Genomic DNA, 18,458 nt, shown 5'->3' on the forward strand with positions numbered 1-18,458 from the left:
ATCTTTAGTTGGCTTATTTCAGGAGAGGGGAATTGAAATTCTTTTAAAATAGAAATATGAACAAAGGAGTCATCTAATGATGACCTATATGACCTATAACATTTCCCTTTTGGCTTAGGGAAAAGTTTCAGGTGATGCTGCATTCATTATTACATTTAATGAGAGACAGGATGGGAAAAAAGCTGAATTTCTTGAGTTAGGTTATGCTCCTTCCCATGTGATGTCAGGAGAATGAGTTTTCAGCCTCATTGGGTTCACCTGTAACAGTGTCTTGCTCAATAACAGTAGCAATTATTGCTATCACAATTTCGTTTAATCTTTCAGTTTTCTTAGGGGAGCTTTCATTGTTATGAAATATTTAATATAAAGATCTAATTATTATTGGAAGATATTCAGTCATAAACATCCCTGGACATTATTTATACATTTTATAGGTTTAGTTTTCATTTCATATAATTATTAATTTATCACTGCCCTTGGAAACTTACTAAGTAGATATACTTCTTTAGCGTGGACTTTGCAATGTGGCATCACTACTGCTTTCATACTTTTCCATTCTCACTCTCCTAATTATTTCTAACAAAAAGTTGAGAAAACATTTAAGAAAGAAATGATTGATTAGCATTACGGTAGAAAGTTCTCATAAAGAAAAACACTCATATATAACCACATATTTTTTTCCTTTATAAAGAGAATTGAAAAAAAATAATTGAAAAATCATACTGAAATTTTTTGATCTTCAGATGCATCCTTCTGTAGGGGAAATTACTCACGTAAGAGCAGTTCAGGTTAAAACTTGTATTTTTAGAATATCCATCTTTTTTTTTTTTTTTGTACTAACTAAGATGGAGCATTGTATGATTCTATCTAAAGTTTCTGTAGCTTGTTTCATTGTCTCCTGAGGACTTACCAAGCAAATCTTATGAATGAGCATTAGATACAAGCACTTTTATATGTCATTAAACAGAATTATATTTGTACCTATTGTTTGGAGATAAGAAAAATGTTTGCTCTCTTTGGCGTGAATATAAAATATCCTCACTGTGATCATTACAGCTGTGTTTCTTCTTTATGAAATAATATTATTAACATTATTCACTTGCAGTGAAAGGAGTATAAGTTACTATTTAAAATGAACAACATGGGTTTCAGAGTATCAGTAGAATGTGTGGTATCTGACAATATACAATATAGGGTCACTTCTGCCACTAGAACATTTCTATGGATAGTAATTGCCATAAAATTATAGTTTTAAATTTCTGTAAGCAAGTACATAACTCTTTATGCACTTAAATATTTGATACTGTGATTTTTATAACCTGGAGTAAGCGTTCCCATTCATACCAAAATCTCAAACTTTAACCAGCTTGTTTATTCATGTATTTAAAGTTGCCAGTCAAAAGAAAAAATTAAATTGTGCATCTCATTTGGTTGGGTATAGACTTCGTTCTTGAAAAATGCTTGTTACTGTATGTAGTCCGTGCAGATGAGTTTGCCAATGTTAAGAAGTGACAAACAGCATAAATTACAAGTGTCCCCAGCCTTGCCCCCTGTGTTAACCTATGGTTGCTGCATTGACAAGGCCCCACTGCCCTGCCCGCCTTCTGTTTGCAGCCCCTCCCCCTGGGTGCATCATTTTCCTGGAGCTGCAACTCTCAGACACTGCTGGACTGCCCAGAAAATCAGGCCCCACCAGGGCATTACCACTTGGCTTGTGTATTTTTGAAAATAATACCTCACTAAGCTTGGTAGGTAAGAAGTGAGTAACCCTATAACCAATGTTTAGTGTCCATGGGTTTTGATAATGTAAAACAAAACTGAATTGATTCTATGACATAAATGCGCCACTCGAAACACTTACCCTATTGCTATGAGCCAGGAGTGCTGTATCTCTTATCACCGATACTGTTAGCCAAGTTCAAAATTCCTGCTGTGTTCCTAGCATATTCCATTGAATTGTGAGACTGAATCTTACCATTATAGTTAATGAATTGTTAGAAATGTTGTTCTCCATGAGAAAATGATTTTCAAGCCAGATTTGACATAACTGTTGAAATATTTTCATAACAGGACAAAAGTAAGAGAAAGCTAATGAAAAAGATGAGATTTTTGAAACATTCCTAATGGATACATACAAAAGCCTATTGGTTTTAAATCTTTTCTAACTAAGCTACTTAAGGCATTGTTTTTACTTTCATATTAGAAAGCAGTGATCAAGAGTTTTATTTTCTTATCTGATGAGTATGTTATCCATTAAATATGGATAGAATTCCTTAGTTAAGGATGCTTGAAAAGGGGGTTCAGGTGTCTAATAGAAGGCTTTTCAGATGTAGGCACATTACATAGTAATATGTTAATAATTATGTATACATATATATAATATAAAAGAAAGACATCTGTGAGAAAAAAAGCTGACCTTTAATTTAAGAGTAATTTTACTGAATTAACAACTCTCTGTGTTTATGACTTCTGAGCTTTCTACAGTAAGATAAATGAGCCTGTTTGCCCCTTCTCTTTATGCTACTACTTTATTAGAAATGATCTTTATGTCCAATTAGGCTCTTTGTTATTCTTTGTAGGAAATGCACTAGCAATTAATGTTCCGTTTGTTTGTTTTATGTTTGCTGCATTTATAATACATAGCAGACAAAAGCCAAATCAAAAAATCATGTACACGAGGAGGAAAAAAATCCAAGGAAACTATATTGAAATGAAACGACCTATTGGAAAGTTTTGAACTTGGAGAACTAAATATTACCTCAATTTCATAATAACGAGTATGATTCTTTGCTTGAACAAAATCTCTGATCATTTACATTTCCTTAAGGATACATAAAAGAGCAAAGTGGCTGTTAGGAAGAAGATCTTGATAAATGTGAGCTAATTTTTAAAAATTTTATCTGAACACCTGGTAGCCAAGCACGTTAAATATTGAACTGAAACCTGTAGACTTACAATTAAATTCATTGAAATAGAGTTTAGTATATTAATGAATTAAAATTATGATAAGATATGGATAACTTTTTGTAGGACATTCGTCATCATACCTGCAGCCACAAAACCTGTCTAAGAGTACAATAAATTTGAGTTTGGTGTGGATGTTTCACAGTGTGGTAAATGTCCAGTTACTTTATTCTTAAAGTCCCAAGCTACATGTTTTCTCTGGCAAATTTGAGTTTGAATTATTTGGATCATTTTCTAATGTGAGCCGTAAAAGTAAATAGCATACATACTTAAATGTGCTTTTTTGCATTTCTACAACCTAAAGACCAGTTTGGTTGAAAAAATAAAATTTAACAGCTTTTAATTTGTCATGTGGAGTCTGATTCTATGTGTTTTTTATTACCTCCATATATTTATCTAAGTGAAACATAAAATGGTTGTAATAATGGAGAATTTAAAGCAGCTCTTGCACATGAGCAGTAATGCTAACTAATATGGTGAATAAAGGCTGAATGTAAATTCTCAGAGTATCTTTTTTGGGGGATGTATTTTCTAAAGTTGGTATATTTTCATTAGCTGATACCAGCCCTCCATCATCCTAATTAAGCTATGAAGAGTTTTGATGGACAGAATGGAAAACAAAATAGGGAATAATCATTGATAAGTAATATAAGCAGTGTCATGTATGTATATGTATGTGTGTGTGTGTGCATCTCTACATGTTTAATTTTCATACTACCATGTGATATACTTTAGATCACAGAACCTGTCATAATATAAACCTACATTCTTCCTTTGCTGGAGTCATGTTCTGGTATTCCCACATGTACATCCAGAAATAATAACCTTGGTATGACAGTAATTAATATAATCTAATACCACTAGTTCCTATTGATACTACTTCCTTTGTGCCCTTGTATTGAGCCTCTTTTCTCCATTTCCCTTGCCACATGGTCTAGCCCTTCATTTGTAGTTCATTTGTACTCTTCCAATAGCCACATTTCTGCTCACATGACTAGCATTTCAACATTTTAGCCCCTTTATTCATTTCAGCTAAACTTACTGCTCATATAACAGAACTAGCCATGTCACTCGACTAGTGTCAACATCCTATTAATCTAGAATTTCAACTCCAAACCCCTTAGCTTGACGTACATGTTTTGAAACAAACCCTTATTAGCCCCTATCCTGCATTCTCTTAAGTCATTCTGCACACCTAAAACTGCCCAGAACTTGTTTTTCTTCCTTGTTTTCCACCTTCTTCTGACCTATTAAAATGTCACCTTCTCTTCTGAAGCTCTCTGGACTCTACTGGGGAAAAGTAGTTTCCTCACTAAAATGTTTCCCCATAACATTTTGCTCATATTTTATATAGAGAATTAACTTTTCAATCACTTCATCTGCTCAAGTCTTATTCTGAGCTCCCTGGAAACAAAGAGAATTGTGTTCATATTTAGAAGTTAACACAGTGGTATACGGAAGTTCATGTCCTTCCTGAATATTTGTTGAATGAATGAATGGATGAATAAATGAGTCCAAGGTCTGGGTAAAATGCTTTGTGTTCTAATAACACAAAGGTGTTATTAGAAAACTTGCCAAATATAGGACAATTCCAAACCATCATAAAATGTGTACTTATTATCATCCTAAGGTCGTCTAGAAACTACCATATACAATCGGTATTTCCCTCTCAGTTTATTGAATGACATGTTTTCATCAGAATGATGAATCAGTAAGAAAAATATTTTAATTTTTATAACTTCAGACAATGTGTAAATTTGTAAAACTTCATATATTCAATTAAGTAAATATTTGCATTACTTTAATGTAAATTTGCCTATAGGCTTAGGCCCACAGATCATGTTGTTAAACATTTACCCCTGTTCTATCTAATTAGCTATCATCTGTTTTTAACTACTCATGTATATAGACTCAGGCCATAACTCAAGGAAAATATTCTCTAGAAAAGAATAAGGATTCATGGTCCTAGAATCCTAGGAATAGGAAACTTTCATATTACTTGCCTCAATGTGATGACTGATACAAGAAGGGCTAGTGAAAATTTTGTAAGTAAATAAGACCTTGTATGAGGCTAAATATTATTGAATATGTCTAGGTGGATGAAATTAGTTTTGCAATGTCTAATTTCTTATCAGAGAATTTTATTCAACACAGTGTAATAATAAACACTGTGTTAGGAACCATGTCATTTTCCAGAGCTAATATTAGGACTCAGTTAAGTAATGTCCTTTCCAAATGTATTTTTAATTGTTGAAATGTTTTACATTCTAATGTGAAAAGCACATATCAGTATTTGTAAGCCAAAAAGAATAATTTCATATGAGGGATATATTTGAATATGTGTGAAAATATATCTCATTTTACCTGTATTTTCTTCTGATTGAAGGCATAATACCTTGTAAAGTACGCATACTTAAAAATTGCAGTGATTTTCATGAGAATGAATTTTTAAATCCAATATTGGGTAATGTAAAAATCTAGTCAGTCTTTGTAAAATTACATTAAATGACCATAAATTTCCCTGGCGCAAAAATAGATAGGGTTACTGGGTCGTGGGAGAAAATAAATTTGGGGCATCTTACTTCCAGATTATATACTGAAATATTTTAAACTACCTTTTTTTGCAACTTTTGTTAAACTGATAAAATACTATTACTATTTCTTTTGTTCTTCCATATTATATCATAATTTCTCACTACTATTAACAGAAAAGAGGATACTGTCTTTAAAAAATAATAAATAATTATCCTAAAGTTACTACATTTATCTTTAGGGATAACTACTTTTTTAAATTCTTTTCAATATGCTGAATAGAAATCATGCTGATTTCTGATGAATACATAGCCATCTAGAAACATTTAGCATAGTTAGCTTAGTCTCATTTTTCTCATAAAAAGCTCCAATTGTTTTTTCCCTTCATAATTATAGAGTGGCTGGTCTAAATCAAGTTGTCTATGAACAAACTAAGAATTATAAGGATTAAAATCGTATTTTAAAACCTGAGCAACCAATATATAGAAAAGTCAAAGATACACTTGTATCTCTCAGATCAACATATTCTTGTAACTCCCTCAGGCACAATCATATAATTTGACACCAGCATTTAAGCTTTGAAAATTATGTGATCATCTATTAGATTATAGATGGTATATTCCCTCAAACCTTTTTTATGATTTATATTACAAGACAGGGTTGCTCAATTTTAAAAAATCCCTTCTGTTATTGATAATTGCCTAAGTTGCTTCTTCCTTTCCTTTTTCAGAATGAAGAACAAATTTTGGTATTTTGAGTTTGGCACATCTGAAACTTTCTCAGCCACCTGCAAGAAGCTACATGAATCTGTAGAAATAGAAGTAAGAAACATGAATTATATTTTATAATACAATGAAATGGCTTGAGTTTGGTTATTAATATGTTTGTGACAGCCCATATAAGGAGTTATACTTTGAGCAATCCATATAACTTTAACCTACAATCCTAAAATTTCATTTCTGTCACTCATTGGGAGTGACAGAACACTATCTGAATTATTAATATAAAGATAAGGGTTGAGTATGAGTTGTTTTCATACAGTATAAAAGGATAAGAGGTAGAACACAGCTTTAGAAATCAGTGGAGAAGTTACTAGGCATAGTATGATTAGAAAAATGTAAAATAAAGGAAAGTACTGGAAGAGAAAAAGTTACAACATACATTAAAGAATACTTTATTTTCAGGTCTCAATACCCTACAACTTTTAAAACACAGTTAACTAAAATTGTATTTGCTTTTGTGAATAAAAGTTAAAAAATATACTTTTCCATTCCATTCCCATTCATTAACTAGATTTTTCTCAGTTCCTGAGGGTGCCATTTCCCCATTACATTTATAGGAAGTGGAAAGGCCAGAAAAGAAAGCAAAGATAGCAAGAAAAGACAAACTTTGAAAAGATTTGGAGCAAATAGGTCTTCCAAAAGAATATAGATACTGTGGGACTAAAATTTTTGGAGATGGGTTATAATAGAAAATGACTTAGTTTTGTTGAGAGATTTTAGGGGGTTAAGAAAAAGGAAAAGTTATATTTTGGTGAGTGGTAAAGATAAACCAATGGAACATAATTCTGAAACAAGAACACCTAAATGACTCACTGATATGAATTGTGAAATACTGACCTCAACACTTTTTATTTTTAAAATGAATGCATAACTTACCTACTGAGACCTAAATCATTAGTGGCATATATTCAGGTAATAGGTTTGATAAACAAAATTAGTTATGGACCCATTGGATCATAATGGCCTGGCTAAGATCTTCATTATTCTGACTTTCTAGTTAACAGTTAATGATAATGACATCAAAATCGGTACTCTTTCAAAATGTAACCTTTTTGGACCTTTTTGGTGGATAAATTCAAGTATTAGAAGTAGAGTAGAATTGGTGATCATGGAATGGAAAATACCCTTCATGACTCACTCAGATCATAACCCTGAATAGGAATGTGATCCCAAAAGATGAAGGATTTGGGCTCAACGTGGACTTTCTGTAATTAGTATTCATCAAGATTTATATATCTATATTTTTCGTATACATGGTATAGAGGATGATGTATTAGATAGTTATATAGATGCATATATATTTATAAAAAATAGAAATATTTTTCCTTTGCCTTTAAAAATCATTATTTTATAAAATTGCTAACATAGTGGATTTTGAGCATTTTTTTACCCTCAGAAACCACTGCTCAAAGAAAATCCATAGAAGGCAAAAATGAAAAAAATAAAAGCATGACTTCTGGTTGAATATGGGGTGAATACTCCAAAAGCTCTTGCACTTCTCCTTGCTTTATCCTACCACTGAACACAGATTGAAAAAAGTTGAACTAGGAGAGAGAATTCATGGATAAGAAAACTCAGTATTGTCAGGATGTCAATTCTTCCCACCTTGATCAGTTGATTCAATACAATCTCAATCAAAATCCCAGCAGATTTTTGTGTGTGTATCAGCAAACTGATTGTGAGGTTTCTATGGAGAGTCAAAAGAGCCAGAATGTCCAACACAATTTTGAAGGAGAAGAATAAAGCTTGAGGGCTGATACTACCTGACTTCACAACTTATTTTAAAACTGCAGTAATCAAGACCATGCAGTATTGGTGAAAGAACAGACAAATAGATCAGTGGAACAGAATGGAGAGCCTTGAAATAGACCCACCCCATAAATATACTTAGCTGTATGTATACTCTTGCTTTGAAAAAGGAAGAAAGCCAGTACAATGGAGTAAAGGATGTTTGTTATTAATGGTGCTAGAATCACGACATCCACAAACAAACAAAAAATAATCTAAAAGAAATGAATTCACTCTTAACAAAAGTGAATTCAAAATATATCAAAAACCTAAATGTAAAACGTACAACTACAGAACTTCTACAAGATAACATGGGAGGAAGTCTAGATGATCTTGAGTATGGTGGTGCCTTTTTAGATACAGCACCAAAGGTGCACAATCAGTGGGAGAAATAATTGATAAGCTGGACTTTACTGAAATGAAAAACTTCTTCTCTGTGAAAGACATTGTCAAGAGAAGAGAAAATAAGCCACAGACAGAAAATAATTGCAGAAGATACATCTGATAAGGGACTGTTAGTCCAAAATACAGACGTATAAAACTTAATAATGAAATAAACAACTCCGCTGAAAACAATGGGCCAAAGACTAACAGATATCTCACCAAAAAAGACATACAGATGGCAAATAAACAGATGACGCTCTGTATCACATCATTAGAGAAATTTAAATTAAAACAATAATGAGATTAAGCTCTACACCTAAAACCAAATGCTTGTGAAGATGTGGAGGAGCAGGAACTCTCATTCATTGCTTGTGGGAATGCAGAATGGTGTAGCCACTTTGAAAGACAGTTTGGTGGTTTGTTACAAAACCAAACATATTCTTACCATATGATCCAGCAATCATGTTCATTAGTATTTACCCAATGGATCTGGAAAGTTACATCAACACAGAAACTTGCACATTTTTTTTTTACAAGTTTAATAATTGCCAAAACTTGGAAGAAAACAAGAGGTCCTTCAGTAGGTGAATGGATAAATAAACTATGGTACAGCCAAACAATGGAATATTATTTAGTGCTAAAAAGAAATTAGCTGTCAAGCCTTCTGAAGACATGGAGGAAACTAAATGTGTTTTCTAAAGTGAAAGAAGCCAACCTGAAAAAGCTGTATACTGTATGGTGCCAACATATGACCTTCTGGAAAGATAAAACTGTAAGAAAGTAAAAAGATCAGTGGTTGCCAGAGGTTGTGGGGGAGAGGAAGAGATGAACAGGCAGAGCAAAGAGGATTTTAGGGCAGTTCTAATACTCTGTAAGATACAATGATGGTGGATAAATTCCTGGGTTTGTTCAAACCGAAGGAATGAACAGCAAGAGTGAACCCTAATACAAATTCTGGACTTTAGGTGACTATGATGTGTCAATGTAGGTTCATCAGTTGTAACAAATGTACCAGTCAGTCTGGGATGCTGATAAATGGGGGGTGGGAGGGCTGTGCCTGTGTGGGAACAGAGATTTAGATGGGAAATCTCTGTACCTCTCTTTCAATTCTGTGGTGAACCTTAAGCTGCTTGAGAGAGACAGAGACAATGTGAGTGGGGTGGGACAGATAGAGACGGAGGCAAAGAATCCTAAACAGGCTCCACAGTGTCAGGAGGGAGCCTAATGCGGGACTCAAACCCTTGAAACTGTGAGATCTTGACCTGAGCCGAAATCAAGAATCAGATGCTTAACCAACTGAGCCACCCAGGCACCCCCCAAAAAATAAAGTCTTAATTTAATAAACATGTTGATCTAGAGTGTAATACTATATGTCAAAAGTAAAAAAAAAAAGAGAGAGAGAGAGAGATTAAGAAGACATTCTTAAATGAAAGAACATTCAGTTGTATGAAAAATTAAAATAAAGGACACGTTTATGAAAATAAAAGCTTTAATGATGAAATTGAGTGGTTTTGTTTCACAGAACTTTATAGAAAATTGATTTAGAATATCCCCCCAAGAAATCTGGGCACTAGAATACTTACTCTTCCTAGGGTCTTAGTTCTACAAACTCCCCAAATCTGGCTTCCTAGCTCTGCATTTACTGGCTTATTCTGTCACCCATTGCAAGATCATATGTAAATCAGAACCAGCACTGTGCCTTCCCCACTTTATTGTTGCATATCCTGAAAATACGGTTATAATGTTATGTATTTATCTCAATTCTAAAACTTGAGGATGTGTATGTGTGTTTGTGTGTATAGATGGTAATGCACAACCTGCTTTTCTACTCACGTTTTAATGAATCCAGTCTATCATAGTAGCAAAGTATGCCTTTCTACCCTCAAGGTTACTTTATAATTTAATATAACAGAAACATCAATTTGGAAATTTGATTCTGGTTGCTGTCGCACCCTGCTTGGCCTAAAATTATACCAGCTATGATTTGAAAATATATAACTATGGTCAAAAATACAAGAGTACCTCAAGTAGATATATGTTTTATGAGCAGCCTCTTCAAACCAAACTGTTTGCCATGTGACCCTTTATATCACTTTTTCTGTCATAGAGGAAACTTTTTCCAAAAGGATGAATATTTGGAATAAAATGAATATCATGGGTAATAGTTGATAATAATAATAGCTAATTTCTATCTCTTATTACCTGTAACTTCTGCTTGGTGCTAAGCAATGTATATACATTATCTGATTTAAGTCTTTGTCAAAATCCTATCAATTAGAGAGGTTCCCATATATTTCCACTACAGGGATGAGCAGATGAGCATTTTATTTAATAATTTAAGAGAAAGAAGAGTTGTGTTGCTGATGAAATGTTTAAATCTAAAGAAATAAGTAAATTGGAAATTATATACATATAATGGCAAGATATATATGGTATACATACCATTTTTATTATACATAGCATGCAGACATATATATGATGTGAAAGAGAGATTAACAAAGTTAACATTTTTAATTTTAAAAATTTGAGTTTTTCTCTAACTTTCTTACAAAAGATAAATAATAAAATGGAAAGTTTTAAAATTCGAAGATATGTTAAAAGCAAAGTTTGTGTTAAACTAGTTGGGGCATAGATTTGTACCTCAGAGGCATAGGTAAACATCTGGAATTGAAGCTCTAAAGTTTGTGGACTTAATTTGTTCCATGTACCAGGCAACGGTCTTGAGAAAATAAAATAGCCCATTATCCAAAGTTTTTCATTCTTTTGGTTGTTTTTGAGACTGAGAAAGATGGTATGTTTTACGGGTTAGAATTTCCATTCCAAAGCACTATTTGTTTTAATGATTAACTACTTCTATAAAACTAAAATGATCTCAGGAATTAACAAAGGGCAAGAACCCTCAGGGACACAAAATAAATTAGAAGGATTTTACAGTTAAGATTCTTCCTGCCCGGTAATCTGGAAATCACAGAGCTTTTAAAGACAAAGGGGCAAACTCATACTTCAGTCTCTGTCCCATTGTATCACAATGACCTTGGATGCTCTTTCAATGCACATTTAGAGCACCTTACCTGGGTCTTAGCCATACCAAAACACAGTCTTGGGGTGGGGAAACAAAATTTGTGAATTGACATTTTTTAACCACTTTATTTAGGCATGTTTGACATATCAAAAACTGTATGTATTTAATATATATGACTTGATGAGTTTGGGGATAAATATATACCCATGAATCCATCACCACAATCAAGGCCATCAGTATATCCATCACCTTCCCTCTGTGTGTGTGTGTGTGTGTGTGTGTGAGAGAGAGAGAGAGAGAGACAGAGAGACAGAGAGAGGAAAGAAGAACACTTAAAAGATCCATGCATGGGGCACCTGTGTGGCTCAGTCAGTTGAGTGTCTGACTTCAGCTCAGGTCATGATCTCATGGTTTGTTGGTTCGAGCCCTGAATCGGGCTCTTTGCTGCAGGCTAACTGAGAACTTGGAGCCTGTTTTAGATTCTGTGTCTCCCTCTCTCTGGCTGATCCTCCCCTACTCATGCTCGCTCATGCTCTCTCTCTCTCAGAAATAAGTAAAACATTAATTTAAAAAAAAGAAAAAAAAAAGATCCATGCTCTCTTCTAAAGCTTTCTAGGTGACTTTATTTTTCCGCAATGAAATTCTAGAAGCAATAATGAAAGGAGACAGTAAAAGTGTGGACCTCAAAAAACGTGGTTACTAAAAATAAAAGTTGGACTCATTGAAACCAAAACATAATAAATAACTTCTTATTCCAGAAGAAAGTAGGAAATGTTGTAGGGGTGGGACATAGTGTTATTTTATTAAGATAAAACATCATAATTTTTCTTAGGAGAAAGAATAAGAAATAAGACAAATAAAAAGGGAATGAATTACCAAAAGTTGAATGAATATTCTCTTCTGTGTTTAGCAGAAGTTATCTTAATGAGATAACTTCTGGTAAGAATTCTAATATCCCAGCAATAATATTTAGCTTTCACAGTACCTATTAAAAAAGAAAAATATGTAAAACTAAACTGATTTTCTGCTGATACTTATGGTGAATGCTGCGCCTTGAGCCAGTGATATTATTATCATCAGCATGTTCAGCACCTGTGTGTGTGCATGCATGGTACAGGCCTCAGATTTTCCTGCTTTCCAGGTTGGCCTCCATGTTTCTTTTGCTTACCTACCAACTCCCATTCTGCTCTGAAAGACATCTTGAAATTATCCGCAATCAAGACTTCCGTCACCACCACTGGACTGACAACTAATAATACACTTACTTAAAAGGCATGTCCTGGGCCCTTTATCACACTGTGGTTTGTAGATAAAAGTTATAAAATGCATTTCAAAAAACATTGAGCTTACTCAAGGGAAAATATACAGTACCACAGCCTTCAAACATCGGAAGAGATAGTGTTAGGCTATTTATGTGTACAGGTGTGTTTTTATTTATTGTTTTATTTATTTAAATTTTATTTATTTTTTTAAATGTTCATTCAGTTATGACAGACAGGGAGAGACATGATGCGAGCAGGAAAGGGGTTACAGAGAGGCACACACAGAATCCGAAGCAAGCTCCAGGCTCTGAGCTGTAAGCACAGAGCCCAATATAGGGCTCGAACTCACAAACCATGAGATCATGATCTGAGCCAAAGTCAGACTTTCAAACTACTGAGGCACCCAGGCACCCCTGTACAGGTGTATTTTAATTGGTAGATTTGCTGCTATTCTCTGCAAATACATACTTAATTTTGTCTTACGAATTACATATGAATTTGCAGAATCTCTTCTAAAAGCAGGCTTATGTAAGTTATTTTAATCCAGGCTACTTTATATAATGAACAAAGCAATGTCTGTGTGCTTGATTAAATTACATTACATGTACTTTTAATCTGACCTGGGCATAGAAATAGATTCCCTATTGAAAAATATTTACAGTGTATAAATTATATATTATCAAATTTAACCACACAGCTTTCCTAAATTCTTTACATTGTGAATTTTTCTATCAAATGACAAGTTAACTGAACCTGAAACAATACATTTATTTATGAAGTTTGTCTTTAACACTCTGCATCATTTGGTCCAAGGTATGTTTGTAAGCAGGGATTAAACTACACTGGCAGAAAAATTTAAACCGTCTTCATTTCTTTTAGGTAAATTTGTCTCTGGAATAAGATCTCCCATATTAAAACTGAAAAGGATGGACAGTGGCCTTATAGCATCACACTCTGCAAATAGCTCCCATAGTACTATATGTTAACGACCTTTTTTCTACATAATAAAAATATTCAGGATTTATTGACTAACCAAGGCTGTTAGCTTTTAAGGTTTTATATTCTTTTACTCTGTAGCTACCTTTTTAAAAATCATAAATCTTCAAAGCGGATGAAAATATTATCTGACACAGTATTATAACTTGTTTATATTTCAAAGCCTTCACCTCAGCTTTTATATCCATGCACTCAATTGGTGCGCTACAATTCCTGGTCTCCATCTGAACTAGCGCTGAAATTTTCCAGACTAATGAACAAAATGTTAAAGCAAACAGAGGAAGGTAACCTGGGGTCAAGAACTAGTGGAAACAAATCATTAATAAATTTATGTAAGTACGTTGTCCTGCTCATAGAAACTCAGTGTTCTTCATTAGTCCTTCTTTGGGACTCCTTGAGGATTTTTTTTTTTTTTTTTTTTTCATTTTTCCGAAAGCTGCTTACTCTATTTCCTTGAAAGTACACGTGAGGAGACTCTGAAGAGTGAAAACATGAATAATACTATACACTGATGTTTTTCAGTTGTCACATGTAACTCCCCTAGTTCAATTACAACAAAAAGCCTGTTTGCAACCGCTCTCCTTTTCTGCAGATGAACAAAGGAATACTCCTTCACTAATTCTGAAAGTAACTTGTCACAGTGGGGTTCTAAGGCCTAGTCAAATAATTGTCTTAGTGTACTACCTGCTGTGTTCAATATTGAGTGAAAATGGAAGCCAGGCCCTAACTCTAGCTTATTTCACAATTCTTCTGTTATTTAAATGATTTTAGTCAGTTTGGGGAAAGCCAGACCTTTATAAATTAACAGCAGGGAAATACCAAAGGTGTCAGATTGCATATTTATCATCTTTTTCGTGTAATACTTAAATATGTATTAAGAAGTGACTGACATAAATTAGGCAGATTTCAGAAGCCACAGGCCGTGGCTTGTAGAGGACCCCCTTCTGCTTGACATTTCATCCTTGTCAAAGATCAAATTATTTTAATTTAGGCTGCAAATTATAAGGAATGAAGACTTCTTTGTGGGAATTCCCTGTGGTAATCTGACTTTTGTTGTTACTGCTGCTTGTCAGTGTGCAAAAGATATAATATGCATGCAAATAAGGTTAAAAAATATGTACTATCTAATTATCCAGCCAGTACATTCCACTTGAAGACAGCGGGAGGGCTGACACACAGTATGTGTTTGATTCATTGAGGCCTGCAGGGTATTTACACAAGATTACTTTTAATTATGAAATTAATATCTGTTTATCTAGAATATATAGCGGTAAGTGAGTATACACATGAGCAGAATTCTTTAGTAAAAAGAAATCATCTTAATTTAATACATGAAAAGGAGGAAAAATATCGCTTGTTTCTAGGGGGGGGAAGGCATCATCCAGACCTCAGTTTCACCCCCTTTGAAAGAAATGGAATGAAAACTTGGCACCTTCTCTAGAATTTGTTTCTAGCCCTGCCAAGTAGACTCAAGACGTGTTGCTTTATTTCACAGTTTTTATATTTTAGTGAACAAGATACAGGATTAGATTTGGTACAAAGAGGCAAATATGGAAAGAAAGAGAGGTTTCTTGTTTGTTTTTCTTTTTTTTCTTTTTTTTCATTTAGGTGCAGCGTTATCTCTTCTAGGTTCAAAAATCATCCTTACCATGGGAAAGAGAAAGATGAAGTCAGTGTCAGTGTTTGTTTGTTTCTGAAATAACTCGTGGCAAATAAAACAGCCCCACTGCAGATAGACTTCAGATTATGAAATGAATATCCCTAACAAAGTTCTTTGTAAAACAAAGGGTTACGTATTTGCATGTATATCAGCTCCTATCAGCTGACACAGGGAGAACAGTATCTGGAGTAAATTCACAATAAGTGCCCCCACTTTAGAAACCACAAAGTGAATGAATAAATTAATAATTCCAAAAACACAGTGTGGCTTAGCCACTCTCCTCATGTTTCCATCAGTAGAAATGAACAGAAAATTCAAAAAATTAAAAAGTGACCACTCTGAATATCACAGAGCATCATCTGTTAGCAAGTTTCGTATTTTTCATAATCAGAAGGTTGTTTTGTCACCAGGTGAACAAAAAACTGTGGCTGATTATTTTTATATTTCAATCTATTATTACAGCAGCTATAAAGTAATGGTACACTGGAGATTGCTTTTACTGCTGTTCTTGGCATTTCTGTCACTCAGCCTGCCTGGTCCTGCTCCTACATATTCCTTCAGATGGTAGTGCCTCTCATTCTTTTGACACTGTGCTTGGAACTTAGTGTAGTGCAAGAAACCGTCCTTGACCTCTGTGATGTAATTCAGGTCTCTTTGAACTGTTGTTTTTTTACTTTATTTTTCCCCCAAAGTCTGTTAAACCACTTCTCTCTCTGACCAACTAAGTGAGACCACAAATTTTGGTTTCCTTACTTTCCTTCAGTAGTGGTTTGCAGCATGTTCTAACTAGGAGGCTGTCATGAAAAATTCTGCGTGCCTCATAAGTTCAATCCCCCCATCAGGCTCTGTGCTGACAGCTCAGAGCCTGGAGCCTGCTTCAGATTCTGTGTCTCCCTCTCTCTCTGCCCTTATCTCACTCAGGTTCTATCTCTCTCTGTCTCTCTCTTTTTTACTCTCTCCTTTTATTTCTCTCTCAAAAATAAGTAAATATTTTTTAAAAAATTTCTGCATAAGTGTTGACCAGGTTTCATAGCCTCAACCTGTTTGCAACATGTTGGAAATTTGTAGCTGATCATACAGACACTAATGTGTGTCTTTCCCAGTGGGTTTCTGTAAACAAGACAGACTGATGATTTACTTTGATCATGTTTAAAGACATGCTTAAATGATAATTGGTTAATATTATTGGCTGCTTTAACTTTTATATTGACATTTAGGGTAGTCATTTAATTGTTCTTGAAAGGCTTATTTAAATACGACAAGATTGTGGACTTATTGAAAGATAAGGAAGTGCAAAAGAAGAAATCAAGGAAAGGAAGATCAAATATCTTACTGGTTTTTTTTTTTTTTCTTGTTCTTTTTACTGATCAGTGTGATGGAGTACAAATAGATTTAATAAACATCTCTCTGGAAGGAATTGCTATTTTGAACATACCGAGCATGCACGGTGGATCCAATCTTTGGGGAGAGTCTAAGAAAAGACGAAGCCATCGCCGAATAGAGAAAAAAGCGTCTGACAAAAGGACCACACTCACAGATGCTAAAGAGTTGAAGTTTGCAAGTCAAGGTCAGTTTTCTCACATTTAATTGTGTTAACTTGCTTTTTAACTTGCTTTCAAGGCTACATTAAAATTAAAGACTTTCCATTGCATATATATGGAGTTACATTTTTCATACTATCAGATATGTATGTGTAATTAAATTATATCATAATCTAAAATCATGTATACACTGGCTATATTTTTCATGGATTTTTTTTCTTTATTTTTCTTCTTTGGATCTCATTCTTCTATTCTCCTTCCCAACAGAAAATAGAAACATGTGAGTATTTAGTAGATAAGATTATAGGATATATTGCACATGAAGTTCTGAAATGTGATCATTTTAGTCAAGGCGTTTGAGTTATTATAACAAGTGCCTTGTTAAGGCTTTTTTACTATTGTGTTGCAAGATATTTTATTCTTGGCTTTGTTTAATTAGGCTATGACATTCAAGCTATCTTATATTAAGGTGTTGCTCTATAATGGCACATTTAAATATCCCACAAAAAATTTTGGTTAGCTGCTCCTATTTTTCCAGAAATTTTATAACAACTATTAGGAGGCCTGAGAACAAATCATAAAAGACTAACAGAATGGGATAGAATAGCTGTGTATAAGAATTTTCAAGACAACTAATTCTTGTTGATAGATTTTATAGACAAAGATATTAAACTGGTAGTATTCTATTAATCAATCATGCTTCAATAATTTATGTTCATTTTCTTTACTTTCCAGAATCTATCTAATTAATACTATTGATAGCATTCAGACTGCCATCAGAAAGTGTATTGGCCACCTCAGTGTAGCAAAGATAGCATATGGAAAGGTTACAGCCTTATGGGCCCAAGAAAAATAAATAAATGTATTTTAAAAATAAATAACACAATAACATGTGAAGATGTTTGGTAGGCTTTATGGTGGTAAGAAATAGTTTAATCTTTCCATGTATTCAGGTATCTGATTCAAGTTTTGGTACCCAGCAGTTACTTCTCTTAGATGGAATATGGTGACCATAAGGGTGACAAAAATGGAGAGAGAAAGTATTAGGTACTATTCTCTTGAAAGGAGTGCTTATTACAGCCTGTCAGTGACAGAAACTTTTGAAGCCCCTTAAACATGTAGGTAATCCTAAAGAGGTAAACCCTGAAAAGTCATGTAATTTAGTACAAGCAAATATACACCAACTTAATATAAATGGTCATACTCAGAATTAATATAACTGTAGGAAAACATTGAGGAAAGTGTTTTTTTTTTTCCCTTGGAGGAGAAATGTATAGAAGAAGTGAGTAGGTTTGTACCATATGAATCTTAAAATGAATGGAATTAAATATAATTATTGTTTCCTAGGGATTGTTGACATTAATATTGTATTTGTATTTCAGTATAAGTAATATCTAAGAAGATTAGTAAAAATCTCCTAGGTGTTAAAATTAGTTCAAGGACTGTACTAAGATCAGACTATCTCTGCTTCTCTTTAGGAAAGCACTGGGTACATATATATTAGTAATATAGTCCATATAATTAAAA

At 33.7% G+C, this 18,458-nt stretch overlaps 1 protein-coding gene across 1 annotated transcript in view; it reads left to right on the forward strand.

Moving 5' to 3' along the window:
• Nucleotides 1-18,458, forward strand: part of DGKB (diacylglycerol kinase beta) — a 688,394-nt gene that overhangs the window by 487,523 nt on the left and 182,413 nt on the right. The window contains exons 22-23 of the mRNA XM_077757671.1: nt 6,227-6,317; nt 16,762-16,957. Of these exons, the coding sequence (XP_077613797.1) occupies nt 6,227-6,317; nt 16,762-16,957 (287 nt within the window). The remainder of the gene's footprint in view (nt 1-6,226; nt 6,318-16,761; nt 16,958-18,458) is intronic.

This window comes from Crocuta crocuta, unplaced genomic scaffold, assembly GCF_008692635.1.
Source record: "Crocuta crocuta isolate KB4526 unplaced genomic scaffold, BGI_CrCroc_1.0 scaffold62, whole genome shotgun sequence".
Lineage (NCBI taxonomy): Eukaryota > Metazoa > Chordata > Mammalia > Carnivora > Hyaenidae > Crocuta > Crocuta crocuta.